The sequence below is a fragment of the Pyxicephalus adspersus genome, chromosome 1, assembly GCF_032062135.1.
Source record: "Pyxicephalus adspersus chromosome 1, UCB_Pads_2.0, whole genome shotgun sequence".
Lineage (NCBI taxonomy): Eukaryota > Metazoa > Chordata > Amphibia > Anura > Pyxicephalidae > Pyxicephalus > Pyxicephalus adspersus.
Window position 1 is genome coordinate 5831489 of NC_092858.1, and position 17151 is coordinate 5848639.

Consider the following 17151-nt stretch of genomic DNA (forward strand, 5'->3'; position numbering starts at 1 on the left):
ATCTCCATGTCAATGACTCCGGTCATAAAAGGATGAACGGAAGTGATAAATAAAGTCTTGTCTTCATTCTTATATTGTGAAGACAGTGGCAGAAAAATGTTTTTTTTTACTAAGGTCCTACAACCCCCTGCCTATCAAAGCCTAATAAGCAAATTCTGAAAATGGCAATGGTTCCATGGAGCAGGTCCACATGAAATTCTCTGCATTACTATAGCTCTAGGACCCATCACAGCACAGATCACAATGCTGTTCACATTTCCCAACATGCACATCTTCCCCATTCTACTTTTGCTTTGCTAACTTGAAAGTGACAAATGTTTTGCAAAGCCATGCAGAAACTGTAAACCAGAATCCATGCCAATAGCTAACATGGAGTCATATCTGTACACACCAATAAATCTTCTCTTTACATTGAAAAAGAATCAGATGTAACAATATATTATCTTCCAATCCTCTGGGAAAATAAAGCCCCCATGGACCCCTCCCATATAACTGATTTATAACACAGCTGCTAGGAAATGGCCATGACCCCAAGCCACTCAAATGACTGATAGCATTGTATTGGGTGCCCTAAATGGACACGCTACCTCGGAAAGCAGGATCGGCTGAACTCTTTGTTATGTCACTTTCAGTACACAAAATTTAGAAAATTTACATTTGGGAAACTCTGTATTTATAACTGCAGAGTTCAAAACAAAGACTTTATACCTAGGAAATATTAAGATGTATGCTGCCAAATATTATAATTTGCAATGTATTATCTTAATGTGAATTTTAAGATTATGCCCAAAACAAGGCTCACAAAATCAGGATCAGATCACAAACCGGCTTTCTATAGTTCTCCATTTAAAGTTCAAAGGTGACCTAACTTTTCAGCTTTTTAGCTCTCCCGCCCTCCTGAAGAAATGGAACGTATTTCCTAGCATGTGAGAATCATTAGCATACCTGTACCTACAAAATTGGGGTGAGATTTGGGGGCACCAACACCGTGCAGCTCACCGTTCTCCTTGCTGGAGGCACCGACATGAGGAAGCAAATCCGTGCCTCTACCAAGATGGCAACCTTCATAGAGACTAGTCATGGTATAAGAGCAATACGGAAGGGAGCAGCTGACGGAGAACCACAGGTGGTGGCTTTTACCAACCGGCCATTTACCAATTGCCTTTCTTTAGCTACAGCTTTCAGTTTTCTCCATCATAGTTTAATGATTGTGTCCAGGCCTGGCAATTGGCCACACAGTCCCAAGTACTGCATGCTACAAGGGGGTCAAATGCTCCCCCATACCCAGAACATCTTGATATTTGTGAGAGCTCCAACAATAGCACAAAAAGTATGAATTTGTTAGGCCTAAACAACCAAGAGACTATCACGTGTTGTCCTTTAAATGGAAAAATCTTTAAAGCAAGTGAGCAAGTGAACATAGGGGTGTATCATTAATGTCACTAGGGTATACAGTACTTTTTTTTTCTTGGTGTGTCAATCCCACTTGCATTACAACTGTGAGTATAATCATCCTGTGGATGAAGAAGCAAGCTGCGGACTGACAAGCTCTGCTTGGTACAGAGATAGCCCCGGGCTAATTCAGCAGCTGGTCAGTCATCTTCACTACTCCCCCACCCAGAATGCATAGAACAGACACTCATATGCCTGCTGCTGCTCACTGTACAAATTGTTGGCTTGGCTCAGATCTCTTCTTCCAAAAGGGTAAAAATATATACGTATACAGATGTGAGGTCATTTATGACTGGAAGCATTCATCACAAACTTCATCCTAATAGAATTCAAACCATTCTGCAAGGTGCCATCAAAACAATTACACAGTTCTAATCGCCTACCTCTTGGGGACCCAACTTTCCCCCATTCTTTCACAATTTTCCCTCTATTATGTGCGATCTGTAATGCCAGGCAAACAGATAAAGACACATATTAAACACATTGGGCCTGATTCATTAAAGTTCTCCAAGACTGGAGATGATAGTCCTTTATGCGGGAACCTGGGTTCTCCAATGAACGTCTATCTTTTCCAGTTATAGACCGAACAGCCAGGTTGGTGACCTGGCTTCTTCCTGGTGCAAGTAAGCAATGAAGTTTGGTGACCCCCCACACCCCCAACTTATGGCAATGAAGTTGCATTAGCAGATTACCCTCCAATTGCACTTCTTTGGCTAGTGGTTGTCGGTTTTTGCTGACCTCCTATGAAGACTAAGGCATAAGTTGTGAAGAAGTAACCACAATACTACTACAACTGTCCATGTGAACTATTCCTCAGCTCATACAAATTTAAGGACAAAGGCTCAAATCTACAGTGAAACACAAATATCTAAACCATTTTTATGACCGGGGCAACAAATTACATTGCACATGCTTATTCTGAATGAAAAGTTTACATAGATGGGGTCACTGTCAAATGCTTCCTTTTACGTTTGCGTAATGCGTAATACGTAATGCAGCCCTACTCAAATGCAAAACTGTCCACTGATTCTGCCCCCCATTTGTTTTCCATGCAATTGCATTTCAACAGGCCCTGCCCTGACCAAAAAAGGCAATGCAGGACAATACCAGGACAAACAAAGCCTTAAAATGGCCATCCAGACTGTACCACTGAAGAAAAGAGGAAATGGACACAAACCCTAAAACACACAATAGGCTAAAGAAACTTTGCCATGTGTAACATTTGCCATAAAGATAATTGTAACTTTGTGAACCGAGCCTTCTCCCCTTCCTTACATAATTGTATTGCTCATCAATCCTAAGGTTCTAGAGAAGAGCACTTACCAATAGTTGTTGTAAGGAATGACACAACCTCGGTCTCTTTCCCATCGTTGTAAAAAGCCAGATGCCAAATTCCAGAGTCCAGGTACTGAATGAAGCCCGTCTCGTGACTAGCCACAGGAACTACCCCTCTGTGCAACCTCTGAGGACCCTCCAAACTGCGGGATTCTTGTGCCAAAAGACGTCTTCCATCCAACAACTCAACAAAGTCAAACTGAAAAGCCAAGGGAAAATCTGATGAGTATATTTCCAAAGTGTACATGAGGGTTGTGCAAAGGAGAGACCTACCAATAGAAATCCCAAACTCTGGTGAGATAGCAGCTGATTATATCACTACAAACATATCACTGAGGACGAAGCCTATCCATTCACTAGATAGCAGTAATGGCACCAAAAATAGAGCCCATCCAATCACTTAGGACCACATGATATCAGTGAAAATGCAAACTCTGCATTCACAGTAACATTACTGAGAATACAGGATATTCATTTATTTAGGACCACATGACTGAAAATGCAGCCTATCCATTCACTAGAGACCGGTGACATCACTGAGAATGCACCTTACCCATTCGCTAGAGACCAGTGACATCACTGAGAACACAGCCTATCCATTGTTTATGAATGGTGACATCACTAAGAAAACTGCCTAGAAATTCACTAGAGACCAATGACATCATCAAGGATACAGCCAATAAAATCACCAGGAGTCAATGGCATATTCAAGGCACCTCGATGTAAGAGTGGCCAGAGATACTAGTGAACTGGAAGGCCACCATTTTATTGGTTCACAGACTGGCTGTCTGCGCCATATTTAATTACCGCTTCCATCAGCTCTGGTTACCTGTGTGTGTGATGGCGGTAGACCTCTTCTGCCATAAATTCCAACAAGAGCTGCTTTTCCGAGGGACACATTGAACTTCAAGTGAACAGGGTGATCTATGAAAACCTGCGACCTCCAGAATATTCCAGGTGGTATCTTCTGAGTGGCCCTCCTGCCGACATCAAGCTCTCCAGAGTCAATAAAACTATCGTCGGCAATGGTTTTCCCTGCGTTGAATAAAACATATGTTAACGGAATATTTTCATGTTTTCAGTGACTGTTCATTTTGAATTATACCATTTGAAGAAAAGTCATTTTAATGTGATTTTTCTTCTTACACATTTGTTATGACATGTTTTCTGAGCAATAATTCAAACAACTCATGGAACAAAACAAGTCAATAGTTCAACAGAGGTTCTATTGCGGGGATTTTGGTGAAACATGGCGATCTTTTCAATGGCAAATAAATATTTTTCTGGCAGGATGTTGGCCCATTGATAAATGAACCTCTTATGTTAGGTCTACAGGAAGTGAGAGCAAATCTGGAATGTTAGCCACTCTCTACCTAATCAAAAATAGAAAAAATTGGTTTTAGATATATTTTATTGCCCCATAAGCCAAGAGTACTTTCCACGAAAAAGTTTCCCATCCCCATTTCCCAAAATGTATACTTTAGTTTGCAATATGATTAAATTTTGACACTGATTTGCAGAGATCTTGAATGCCATATGTTGCTCATATATTTATTCATTTTATGATATTTACATATATAGAGTGGTCAAAAAGCTTCCTTAGAACAAACAAAAAAAAGAAAGACAGCACAATCATGATGTGTGCCATGGCAAATGCTCAGACCTGGTAATAGATGGAAAGGTATTGCAGTTAGACATTTAAAGAATAAATGGGAACACATTAAGGTAACAAGACAAAGACATTATGGTGTTAGGAGATTAAGGTCAATGGAAAATTAAATTTCAGTGCTACAACACTGAAATGTAGTCATTTCTAATCTATCATTTCCATTTATTGACTAAATAAGTCATTACTATAGGGATCTCAGAAGCAACATTTTGAAAGTCCTGCCAACCAAGGTCTGGTTAGTGTCCACAAAGGCACCTACCAATCATTCTTGTTGGTTCCAGTTATGTAATATACTGGTCAATGGATAAACTTCCAGGACAAATGATAGTTACCTCTGAGATATTGAACATTTATCTGGTTAGTACAATGCACCTATCAACCAGACCTTCCCACCAACCGCAGGGATAGCTTTTCCGGTTGAGTTATAATATTGGTGGGGAATGAAAATAATTGGGCAAAGAATAGAAATTACTGATCTATGTTCGTTCATTATTAAACAAGGACTGGGAAAGTCCTATTTTCTAAAAGATTTGCATTAGATTTAACGTTCATATTGATTCTGATGCCAAGTCTATTACAAAAATTGACCAGTGTAGGATCAGCAATGGGAACGTTCACTGACCAACAACTCATGAGGGGTTTTTACAGGAAAAATGGGGATAGATTTATTACTCCTTTTGCTTATTAATATTAATGTATTATGCAGAGCTTTACAAAGTCCAAAGTCATGTCACTGTATATCAAGGGGACTCACAATCTAAAGTCCTTACCATAGTCATATGACAATAACATATACCTCTTAGTCTACAAATATTGAAAAAAAGGTTGATAACTACCCTTCTGATCATGAATGCCAATCTCAAATTTTAACAAACAATAACAAACAGAAATGTGTTAACAAAAAGCCACCTAATTAGGATTTTTTTTACAGTCATCTTTATCTACTATTTGGACCATACTATGGCCAAAGATGAGAAACCGAGAGCAGAGATCCCTAAGCTCATATTTCCCACCAGTCCTGGGTTCCTCGTATCCAAAAGCCCATTAAGATCCAAAGCACTGTCAATAGAAATAAAAAATCGAAGCCAAACATTCCACTATATAAGTTTATTTATCCACCGATTCTGGAAATACATGGCAGCGGAGAGTAGTGCAATTGTTATTTTATTTCATTAATGACCTTTTTTTTCAAATATAACCCCACCCCCAATTAAAAAAAAATTAATAATTAAACCTAAATGAATATTTCTTTGATTTTAATGGGATTAAAACTACATTAAACTTTTAATTCATTAAAAAATATCTAAAAATAGGCAACCAGAAAACACTCCAGCAGCAACGGGATGCGTTGTTTGGCACTTTGCAGAAGGTTCAGTGTAAATAAACGACTCGGAGTGATGCCTGATTGAAAAGCCAAAGCAGAGATTTCTATTTAGATAATGACACAATAGCGGACCTTAATGGGGCCTTCTAATCAACATCTCTATAATAAACCTCATTTTAATCTTATTTTTAATCTAATTTAATTTGGCTCCCACGTGTTCCCGACAAAACATTTATTCCCTATGTGCGTGTGTGTGTTTCTTTTCCTCTCTTTTTAATCTCATTGAATTGGCTTTTTTTTCTTCATCAGTTAGTAGAGGAGGGGGATAACATAAAGGCAAATAAAACCCAGCAGCCATTTATCTGCGCTCGTTTTAAACCAAAGATCTAAATATCTTTTTGAATGCCCGAAAATCAAAACAGGGCCTGAGCGTTGTTGTGTGTTGATCTAGCCGTCGCTAATGAGACAGCGGGAAAGCGGCGAGGTAATGTCAGATTTCAATCTGTGAAAAAGCGTGCTTCGGCTTCCCGTCGATCGTCGCCCAGAGGCAAAATTATGTTTATGTAACGAGCGCATTGTTTTTCAAAAGCACCTGTGTTACAGGGTTATGTCTTTTTCATAAATTCTTGGCTTAACCACCGTACAACAGCAATAGTGCCCAGCTGGAATACCTGAACATGGTCTACGTCACGGCTGACCTCATGTACTTTGTCTAGAGGTCCAACTCCACCACATCGCTTAGGCACCATGGAATGTCAATTTTTGACGCATGTTACTGCACATCTGTGAGCATTTTTGTGCATTTTATATGCTTTGTGCATGTAATTATGCATTGTTACGTGATGTAAGGTGAAAGAATGAAGATTTGGAACAAGGATTTTTTTTATGTGCACCTGAATTTAAAATGTCAAAAGTTGTGCAAATGAGACTTTATGCACATATCATAACTTATTCATGGACCTTCTTAAAGAGACTCTGTGATCACCAACCCCAATGATATTTATCTCTCCAGTGCTCCCACCAGTGCTTCCTCCATTGCAAAACATAACCTAATACCGGCCCACTCCAAAAGAAAATGTGTTACACTTTCTTCTCTTCTCTTGATTTTGTTATTCTGCTGTAGCCTTCCTTAGACTCTTTGGAATGCAACATCTCCAGAAGTGTTGGATGGGTGTTTCGGCCCATGGTTGGTACTTTTGCCTACCCCTACTTTGTTGTGCTCTGTTATGACAAATGGAAGGGGAAACAAAGATAAGAGATATGGATTACTGGGGAAGTTTTTTTTGTCAATGGCATTTTTTGGGGGCAGCAATGTTGCTTGCAAGTGGAAGAATTGATCAAGCACATGTCACCAGCATGTCAATAGTGTTAATGTATGTTTTATTACTCAACAGATCTGTTACACAACAGATTTAAGCTACGTACACACTTCCAATTATTATCGTTGGTAAACGAACGACGAACGATCCTGCACGATATCTGCGAACGATCGTATAGCACCGATCCTGTACATACAGATAACGACACGATCGTCCGTAGATATTGTACACACAATAGATGCGATCGTTTGAACGATACAGGAAGTTACGTGCACCACAGGAACGTTCGTTCATCACGCATGCTCAGACCATGGACGATCAATGAACGATCGTACACACGAACGATGGTCAACGATCGTCGTCCAATCCGATCCGCCGGTCCGGTCGTTCATTTCCAACGACTTTCGTCGTTCGTCGGCGTCGTTGGTTACTTTTTTTACGAACGATTTTTGCCCAATCGATCGTTCGTCGTTCATTTTGAACGATAAAAATTGGAAGTGTGTACGCAGCTTTAGATTGATTCCAAGGTCATTCTATGACCTCCTTTATTATGGCCATTACCATTACTATGGGGAGATTCAACCACCAGCTTCTCCTCTACCTGGACACTCTACTGGTAGGGCCTCTGCACCTGGATTCCAGTTGGATGTGTGTGTGAGAACGGGAGCCACCCCTGTTGGATTTTTCATTCCATACCACCAGGAGAGGTGGATGAGAACATAAATGAGAGATCCCACTGCTCCAGTCCCTTGGGGGATATAAAATTCCTGACTCAGGTCCATTCCATTACTGAATTATAACTTTGGAGTGCTTTAGGCTTACATCAGTGTGTTGTATTACAGCTGTCCATTTTTTAATGTATTGCCAATGGAAACAATGTAATAGGAATTTCTGTGCCATTCTAAATAAATGGCACTGCCATGCACCATACTGTGGATTGTGTGTTGGAGTTAAAGCAGCCTTTTATGTATGGCAATGCATTGGTATCTTCCTGTTCCTCCCTCCAAAAACTATCAGTATTCTAAAATTGGCAGAACTCAAAAGATTTCTTTGTATCCAGTTGTCCTCCACTCCCCAATAATAGTACAGCATCTACTAATAAATCTTTGATATGCAAAAAGCAACATAGAGCAGAAAATATACCATAAAAACCATGTTTAGTATGAGTTTACAGAATAAATTACTTTATATATACAGACCACAAACACAGCAGAGTTTCGCTTTAAGCCATGCTTTATGACCCGAGCTGCAGTTTAATAAAACAAATATTACAGAAAAAAAGCCCCATTAATTTTGTCAGTCAAATTACTTTTATTTATGGGATCAGGAAATTTGGCGTCTGGTTGAGATTATAAAAGAGCGGCAGGTTAAGCCCACCTGAGTATTAAGTGTCAGAAATTACCCCGCACATTCTTTTATTAAACCAGATGTAATATATAAAATAAAATGTAAAAAAAAAAATAAGAGAGAAAGCAACCCTTACCTAACCTTCTACATATGGCCGTGTTCCTTCCATGGATGTTTGCTGCACAGTATGGAGCCAGAGCTGAACCGAGCAACAAGCAGACCTAAGCTGGCCCTATACCGGTCAATTCTCCAATTCATCTAAACAGTCCATTCAACCAAAAATTGATTCTCAATATCAAGTGTAGATTAGAAAGGTCAAAAAATGTTTGCTGACTGTACCATTGGTATTTTAATCAGATTTTAAAGTTTGCACTCGGAAACCCGCTGATACTTCCTGTCAATTGTGCATTGACTGCACTGTTTGGTTCTACGATCAATAGATCGGAAACTTACAATGTCATTCAATCAAATTGATTATCAATAGAATGACAGTAAATTTGTGTATGAGTAGCTTTAGGTGAAGAGAATATTATACTCTATAAGGCCCATATGGGGCTAGGATAGCTGAGAGAATACCTATGTGCCCCTATAGTGTTGCCCCTTTAGTGGCCAAACATCCTCCGCCATTGTGCCCTCCCAAACATGCTCCGCCATTGATCCCTTCCAAACATGCCCCGCCATTTTGCCCTCCCAAACATGCTCCCCCATTGTGCCCTCCCAAACATGCTCCGCCATGGTGCCCTCCCAAACATGCTCTGCCATTGAGCCCTTCCAAACATGCTCCTTCATTGAGCCCTTCCAAACATGCTCCGCCATTGTCCCCTCCCAAACATGTTCTACCATTGTGCCGTCCCAAACATGCCCCGCCATTGTGCCCTCCCAAACATGCTCCCCCATTGTGCCCTCCCAGACATGCTCCGCCATTGAGCCCTTTCAAAGCAGCTCCCCCATTGAGCCCTCCCAAACATGCTCTACCATTGTGCCCTCCCAAACATGCCCCGTCATTGTGCCCTCCCAAACATGCTCCGCCATTGAGCCCTCCCAAACATGCTCCGCCATTGTGCCCTCCTAAACATGCTCCGCCATTGTGCCCTCCCAAACATGCCCCCTCATTGGCTCCACATATTTTGCAGCCTCAGCGAGGGAGTCAAACATGGAAACAAATGAGTAGTGTTTTTGGTGATACTGAAAAATATTGTGACATGGCCCTAATGGAATTGGTGGCCTTCAAGACCAACATTTTCTGAAAAAGGCTAATTGCCTCTGAAGATCACATGACTGCTAAAAGTCCAGTAGCACTTTGTGCTAACCAGTTTAAAGGTTAACAAAAACAAACCAAACAAAAGCTCCCAGGAGGTGCGCCATCACTGCCGGGAATTCTGGGAAATCCTGCCGATCTGCAGACTCTGCACAATCTTCACATTGTTGGCATGTATAATGAACCTCGGACGGGTTTAGAACTTCCTACCCAATTAACTAATTTGTAGCTTTAGAGGGCTTAAATTATAATCACGTAACTGCCGAGTAATCACAACTTGTGTTTTTCTGACTACACAAGGAAGGACGATGAATTGAAAATTACTTTGCCCCCGCGTCGGTTTTCCTATAGCAATTCTTCTACAGCTGGTAGACATCATAAAACATACACTGATGATATAGAACAGGGGTGCCCCATCAAAGGAAGGTGCAATTAGCCCAAAAAGAACAGAACATAACTACATCAGGAGTCTAAATCGAATGGCCGGCGCTTAAACTCCGCACGGTGATACAGAGCAGACGTTTGTTAATTGTCCTCGGTCCGCAATTTCCAAGAAAGGTATTCTCAATTATGATCATTTTCCAGCTGGATTAAGCTGTCACATGTTTAATATAAAGCTGAAGGGTTATTCCTGGCCTATTTACTTCTGTCAAATCCTGATGCTAAATTATATCAGTGGAAAAAAAGCGGAGTATTTTTGGAAAGCTCATCAGGTGAGGTTCAATATTCAACTGCACAACTTCAATTCTTGGACGCTGAGTAAATGGGAACCAACAACAATTCCGGTATTGCAAATTACAAAGAGTTTCTAAACCGGTGTTTGTCAATCTTTTTACCATGTGGGGACCCCTTGAAAAAAAGAGGTCTTCAGGAAACCCTTGCATAATTACTACAGTATTCTTCCCAGAATTTGTTTTAAGCTGGATGGGAAGAGGCTGTTGGCGGGTGGCAGCCCCTGTATTGTGACTTGGCTTTTTAGTAACCATCCAAAAAACTGCCAGGTGGTTAACGAAAAGTGCTTGGTGGAGTGCCCTGCTAAAAGGGCCTAGGGAGAACACTGTGCTTTATCTACAGATCACTGTACATTAGTGCAGTAGTCTCTAAGAAGAATGCCACTTACATTTTTAGCCATTGTGAAGAATATCACTCTTACAGATAGCCAAAAAGATAATTCGGGATTGCTTAAAATGAGGCACAAATTGCTCATTGATCAAGGAACCCCTAGCAACCTCTGGACGACCCCTAGGGTTCCACAGAACCCTGGATGAGAAATACTGACATAGACTAATAATAAATTAATTTTTAATGCCATCAAGAGGATATAAATGGAAACAGACAAGGGGATCTCTCTAGTTGTGCTCCACTTGTTGAAATGGGACTCAAAATGTTTCTATAATACAACTTAACCCGAGCTAAAACTTGGGATATAATAAAGAAGGGTTATAACCTATTTTTGGTTCACAGGGAAAATATAGTAAAATTTATGTGGCTAATGGTGTTCAATGGCTGATAAAATATTTACATTATATGAGTGAGGAACTTTAGCTCTTCCTGGGCTGTAATTTTTTACATATGGTTGTTCAGGGTTCTCAGAATTGAGTATGGTGAAGCCAAGATCAGAGGACTAGTATTTTTTTGGAGAGCATCAATGGCCTTCTGCCTTATCCATAATACTCCCTGCACAATTTACTAAAATATATTGGGAGCTGATGCCTTTGGTGGAGCCAGTAGAAGGTTACATATTAGGTTGGTGGCCTTGCTTGAGGTCCCATGAGTAATTTAAAATGCTGGAAACTACTGGCAATACAGCAAAGGAGTTTTCATATTAACTTGGAAAAGACCAAAAAAATCCACAGTATACATTGCAGGGCAGACAGACCCCTTGTGTTTAAGGACCGTGAGGGTTGGCCACAGATGTACGTAATGTTTACAGATGCTTGATGGGTGACACAGGACAACATTTAAGACAACTATAGCACATCCTACCTTCACCAGGTTCTTTGACTTTCCTTTCGGGTAACACTAAGCCCGTCCCCCCTGATGGGTACAAGGTGACGTCTGTAGGTAAGGGCCAACTGCTGGCTTTGTCGTCTGGGACCTCAAACATCTGTCTTTCCGTGGGCTGCAGGTGCCAGTTTAGGCCAAAAAGGTTCATGGCTGTGAAGAGTAATGAAGAATAATCATTGGTATTCATGGTTGGACTTCAATTATTACTCCAAGTTTATATATATTGCGCAAAAAATGCAACACAACGCAACCAATCACTTTGGTCAGTCATACCAATATTGTCATAAAACAGCCATTTTACAGGAGAAACCAATTTTCAGCCTGGACAACCAGGAACATTTGACATCATCATCATTAATGACATTAGACAAGCTGCTATCACAAGGGTTTACTAATAAAACAGCTGATGTGTATCTTCAGAATAATTTGCAACACCGTATTGGGAAAAAAGGCATTAAAATTACATAGCGGTTCTTTGCCCTCTGGGTTATGGGACCAGCATGCTTGGCTGGTTAGAGTGTGGTGTAAATAACGCCAAGGTCATGAGTTTGACCTCTGTATAGACCATATGCTCAATGTATAACCACAAACAAGCTGTGCAAACATTCCACCACCAAGAATGACCATGAACCTTTATTATGAAGACCTCACCAACAGAGACCTAGAAGGATGTATTTGGTGACTTTACTTGGCTGGTGAACATGGAGGATCCAGCAAATCTGGAATGAATTTCTTAAATATCATTTGCTAATATTAGGCAAAAGATTTCAATCCTGGACCAGATCCATGGCTTAGGTTCTTCCATGATGGTCTATCTCCTCCAATCTTGGACAGCTTTATAAAATGGCCATTGTGTTCTGATAACGGTGTGGGGTAATACATGTAAGGATAGGGATTCAGTATACAAATCTCTAGGCAACCATGACAGGGGTGCCTACTACATCACCAATGGTATGAATGATCCAAAAAATTGCAGCAACTGCCCCTTTGGCAATGGTATAAAGAAACAAGTAAGAGAAAGTCTCTAAGGTTTCAAGGTTTTAGGGTAAAACTTTTTATTTTTTTGTTTTCAGTACATAATGCTTAAGACCCTGATTACCTTTTTTGGCACATAAAGTGTTGATGCGGTATCCCTTGTTGCCTTGTCCCTTTTGTTCTATACCCTTTCCCTTTATATGGGAGGAGTTTTCAAAAACTGGTAATTATTAGATACATTTGCATACATGTGATCACTGTATTTATTATGTACAATGGTATATTGGTGATAAAACTGTTTGTAATATATGTATATCTTTTCAATTGTAGAACCAATCGCTCCTGAAGAAGTGGGCTAGTCCCACGAAACGTGTAGAGGTTATGTGTCTAATTTTTAGCTGCAATTGTTTATATTAGAGTCCAGAAACATTTTATGTAATTCAGTGTTTTAGGAAATTATATTAAAGTGATTGTATTAGTATCAAAATGGTAATTATTGGAAACGGTTAGGAATATTGCCAACAAAGTTCCTTCATTACTTTCTTTCCTTTTTACAATCAAAGTATATTTGATACAAAAGCTTCAAGCCATAGGCATTGTATTTTTATTCTCAGAGTTCAATGTTTGCAGGGTTTGTGGTTGTTTTTTTTTTATCTGCAGTTCATCCAGGGTCACATTATGTTCACACCAGTGTCATCTTACAACACAAGCATTGTCCTGCTGCTTGGTGGACAGAGCATTGTTATTGTAACCCAGAACTCCATGCAGCTCTGATCAAACAAGGGTGCCCTGCTTGTTACAACCCCCAGGGTCACACCGTGCAATGACCCGCACCCCCCATCACTCCATCCAGAGGATGGCAGAGGTTTACACATATTGCTCCACCTGTGCAATGCCGAGTTACCAGCTGCCAGACCACGTATGATTTATCGGACAGCTGCTATGAAGTATGCAGATGCCAGAATCCATTAAACCCAACCGTGATCTCTATTAATATTTTACTATGGATCTGTATTGATTACGTGAACAACATTCAAGTCGCTGACCTTTGTGAATCAGGTGGAAAGAATGCAATTAAGTCTGACAGCAACAGAAATGGATGAGGAAGAAGCGTAGGTGACATCGGCTTGACAGGCACAGCGTTTAACGGCAGAGGCCTCGGATAAAAAATACGATTTCACAAGGAAATTTTTTAAAGTGGAATTACAAAGATTAATTGCAAAAATGTCTGCAAATGAAGAAGAGTAAATAGTTATCTTCTCTGCTGCCTGCTCTGTGTGAATGGGAAATCTTTCTCCAAAAGTCACTTCAGGGAGTGCAGATCTTCTGTGTCCACCATGGTGCTCACTGATATCCCCCTCTTCCCCAATCTCCATGTCATTGCTGTGTCTAGTAACGCGGCTCTTTGGTTGGATTTACACCACACTCTGGGGTCTCTGTTTCAAATCTCAACCAGGACAATATCTGCACAGTGTTTCCATGGTCTCCCCAAGGCGCTCCAGATCCCTCTTCCACCTACACCTCTAAAAACATGCAATTTTAATTTTTTTTTCCCACTTCCCACTAGGACATTCTTGTCCCACTTATCTTTCTGGCCTGGTAGAAAAATACCGTCCCCATCCATTTTCTTCGCTCTTCCAATGACCTACTAATGACTTTCTCACTCATAACCTCATCACATGCACGGCTCCAAGACTTTTCTACAGCTGCCCTAACTCTCTGCATTGGTCTTCCACTTCTTATTCGGCTTGCTCCTATTTTCTGCACCGTTAAAAAGCACTCAAAACTCATCCTTTCAAACTTGCTCACGCGTCTTCTTCAATCCATATGTCCCTCCTATTGTGTGCTACTTCTCCTCCTCTTAGGTTGTAAGCTCCTCGGGGCAGTGCCTGTATCTGTCTGTCATTTGCAACCCCTATTTAATTTACAGCGCGTAACATGTTGGCGCTATATAAATCCTGTTTATTAATAATAATAATATTAATAATAATAATAATAAAAATAATAAAAATGGGTAATTGGCTCCACCCAAAATTGTCCTTGGTGGAAAACACGCAGAACAACCAAAAAGCATTGCGGGCTGCTGAGCACGGTATGGATGCATGAGAATGATAGGAACAAAACTAAAGAACAAAGAACGTTATTGGTGGGATGGGGGCTGCTCTCACGAGACCACGCGTTTCACCTCCGTTTCGGTAAACTGATGTGAATTGCGATCTCCAGCAAATTTAACCTGTACTAAGCCAACATTGCGCCCATGATGAAGGAGTTAATGAGCTGATCTACGAAGTGTAAAAATGAAATCGAAACGACGGTTAGACAAGGCAAAGCTCACAAATACCTTTCTCTCTTACAGAAAGTAATTTGTAATGCAATCTCGTTTGCGGTCTGAGCACTGAGAGGTAACTGCTTTGTGTTAAATAGATAAATACATCAGTGTGAATAATATGCTCTCTGACTAACCATCAGTCTCGCAAATGAACAAAGCGCTCCCAAGAACAAACACCGGCCTTAAACGTAATTGAACGGCAAAGATCAAGTAACGGCGGAGAGACAGGTGGCGTGAATGCCGTGCAGTGCAGGCAGATAATTACAATATGGATATCAGCGGACGCTACTTCTTTCAAGAATGAGAAATGGTGCTTACTGAACGAGTCGCCGACATGAGTACACGCAAGTGATGCGGATACAAGATGACTCTCCGAGTTGTGGGCACAGACAAAGCGTTTCCAGGCAAACATCTCTTTCTGGTTTAGCATTTGAGCAAAAAAAAAAAAAAAAAACACAATATCAGAAAGCTTAGGTACAGGAAACATTGCTACAAAGCATATTTATATTACAGAGAGGGTTCAGCTGGTATTTTACCCTCTGTGTAGGCCAATGTATCCTTTTACAAATGAGATCCGCCATCTTGAATTGTTTAAAACTACCCCTGTGTACTTTTTATCATGCCTGTTGTTGTCATTGTGCTTATCATTAGAAAAAAGGATAAGTTAAAATCTCTCTGTGAACCATTGAAGAAACTTCTATTCATTTTCGGTTCCAGATAGACAGCAGAAATTTAGAGGAAATCTCCCAAAGTGTCCCCATTGGAAGATTTCCCTATACTCCATGCCAATTCATCGGAACAACCCTTGTTAGGGAACTCCATGCTATTGCTCCTTTCTCATTACTTTCTCAGGCTCTGAATCTTGTCTTGATCTTGCAGGATTGAGCTGTACATTCGGCATCACAGACAGCTGAAAATAAAGAAACTACCACAAGAATTCTTCTCCCCAGAGTTGGGGAAGTTGGGTGGAAAGAAGCTGTAGACGGTGGCGGCCCCTATATTGTGACCCAACTTTTCAGTGACACCCAAAAACAGCCGGGTGGTTATAGAAAAGTGCCAGATAGTGCGCCCAGTAAAAAGGGGCTGGGGAGGATACTGCACGTGCTTGTTCACACCCTTTATGAATTTAACATTTTAGGCATGTCATCCCTCCACTTATTCCTCAAGACATATTAAAGTTTATGTCCAGGTAAAATATTCTTTTTAGATTTGGATACAGTTGGGGGTTGGTTGGAACCTTTTCCAGGTTTGCTGTTTTTTAGGGCTGTTAGATTTTCCTTACTTCCTGTCCTCAAGGATTAGACTGGAAGTAAAGGGAACTCTACAACTGTGACACAGACTGAAATACAAATATTCTTCTATTGTGGAGTACAGGAAAGGTGAAACCCCATTGCAGATTGCCCTTGATCCACAACCTTGCTGACAACGGGTTCTTCCGATAGAAAGCAGGGTTGTACCCTTCCTCTACTCTACTACAGAACCATTGTATCCCAAAAAGAATTATGACACACTTTACATTCCTGCATTTTCAATACATTTAATCCCTAAATTCCCTCTTCCTAAACGGCGTACGATACGCCGTTTACTGTTTATCCATAATACAGTCTGATGTAGTGCTAAGTGAGCTGGCAGGGGTCCTGGGAAGGAAGATGAATGTGCGGAGAGAGTCTCCGGTTACTGAGAGGGTGATGATACCGGCAAGAAAAGGTCATATTGGGAGGCAATACAAGTGACAAAGACAGATGGGCCAAGCCTTGGATCACTGGGCCACAGTGTGTGGGGTTCCCGAGATCACTTACTGCAATGATGACTTATTTAATGTTCTTTCATATCAATGAACAAATCTTCACACGCTTTTGTTTTTTAAATTTGGAAATAAAAATTTGCATTTATATACCTGTACATAGAATTACATGGGTTTAAACTAATCTATTAGTTTAAATCTATTACTAATCAACCTTTTATTAGCATGTTGCCAATTCAAAGCATGGAAATACAGCCCCATATAGACCCAAAAAAACAGTGTGGTGCATGGCAACAGTGACACCATATCAATATAGAACAGGAAATTCAGAACTAAAGGTTCAAAAAGTTCATTTACTGTGATTCCCAACACACTACAGCTGGCCTAGTTGA

The 17151-nt window shown here is 40.6% G+C and overlaps 1 protein-coding gene across 4 annotated transcripts in view; it reads right to left on the minus strand.

Moving 5' to 3' along the window:
* TENM4 (teneurin transmembrane protein 4) overlaps positions 1-17151 on the minus strand; it is a 152310-nt gene that overhangs the window by 102265 nt on the left and 32894 nt on the right. For all 4 annotated transcript variants that reach the window (XM_072401489.1, XM_072401479.1, XM_072401470.1 and 1 more), the window contains 3 exons: positions 11691-11861; positions 3617-3822; positions 2776-2986 (listed from right to left, as the gene is read on the minus strand). In XM_072401489.1, the coding sequence (XP_072257590.1) occupies positions 2776-2986; positions 3617-3822; positions 11691-11861 (588 nt within the window). The remainder of the gene's footprint in view (positions 1-2775; positions 2987-3616; positions 3823-11690; positions 11862-17151) is intronic.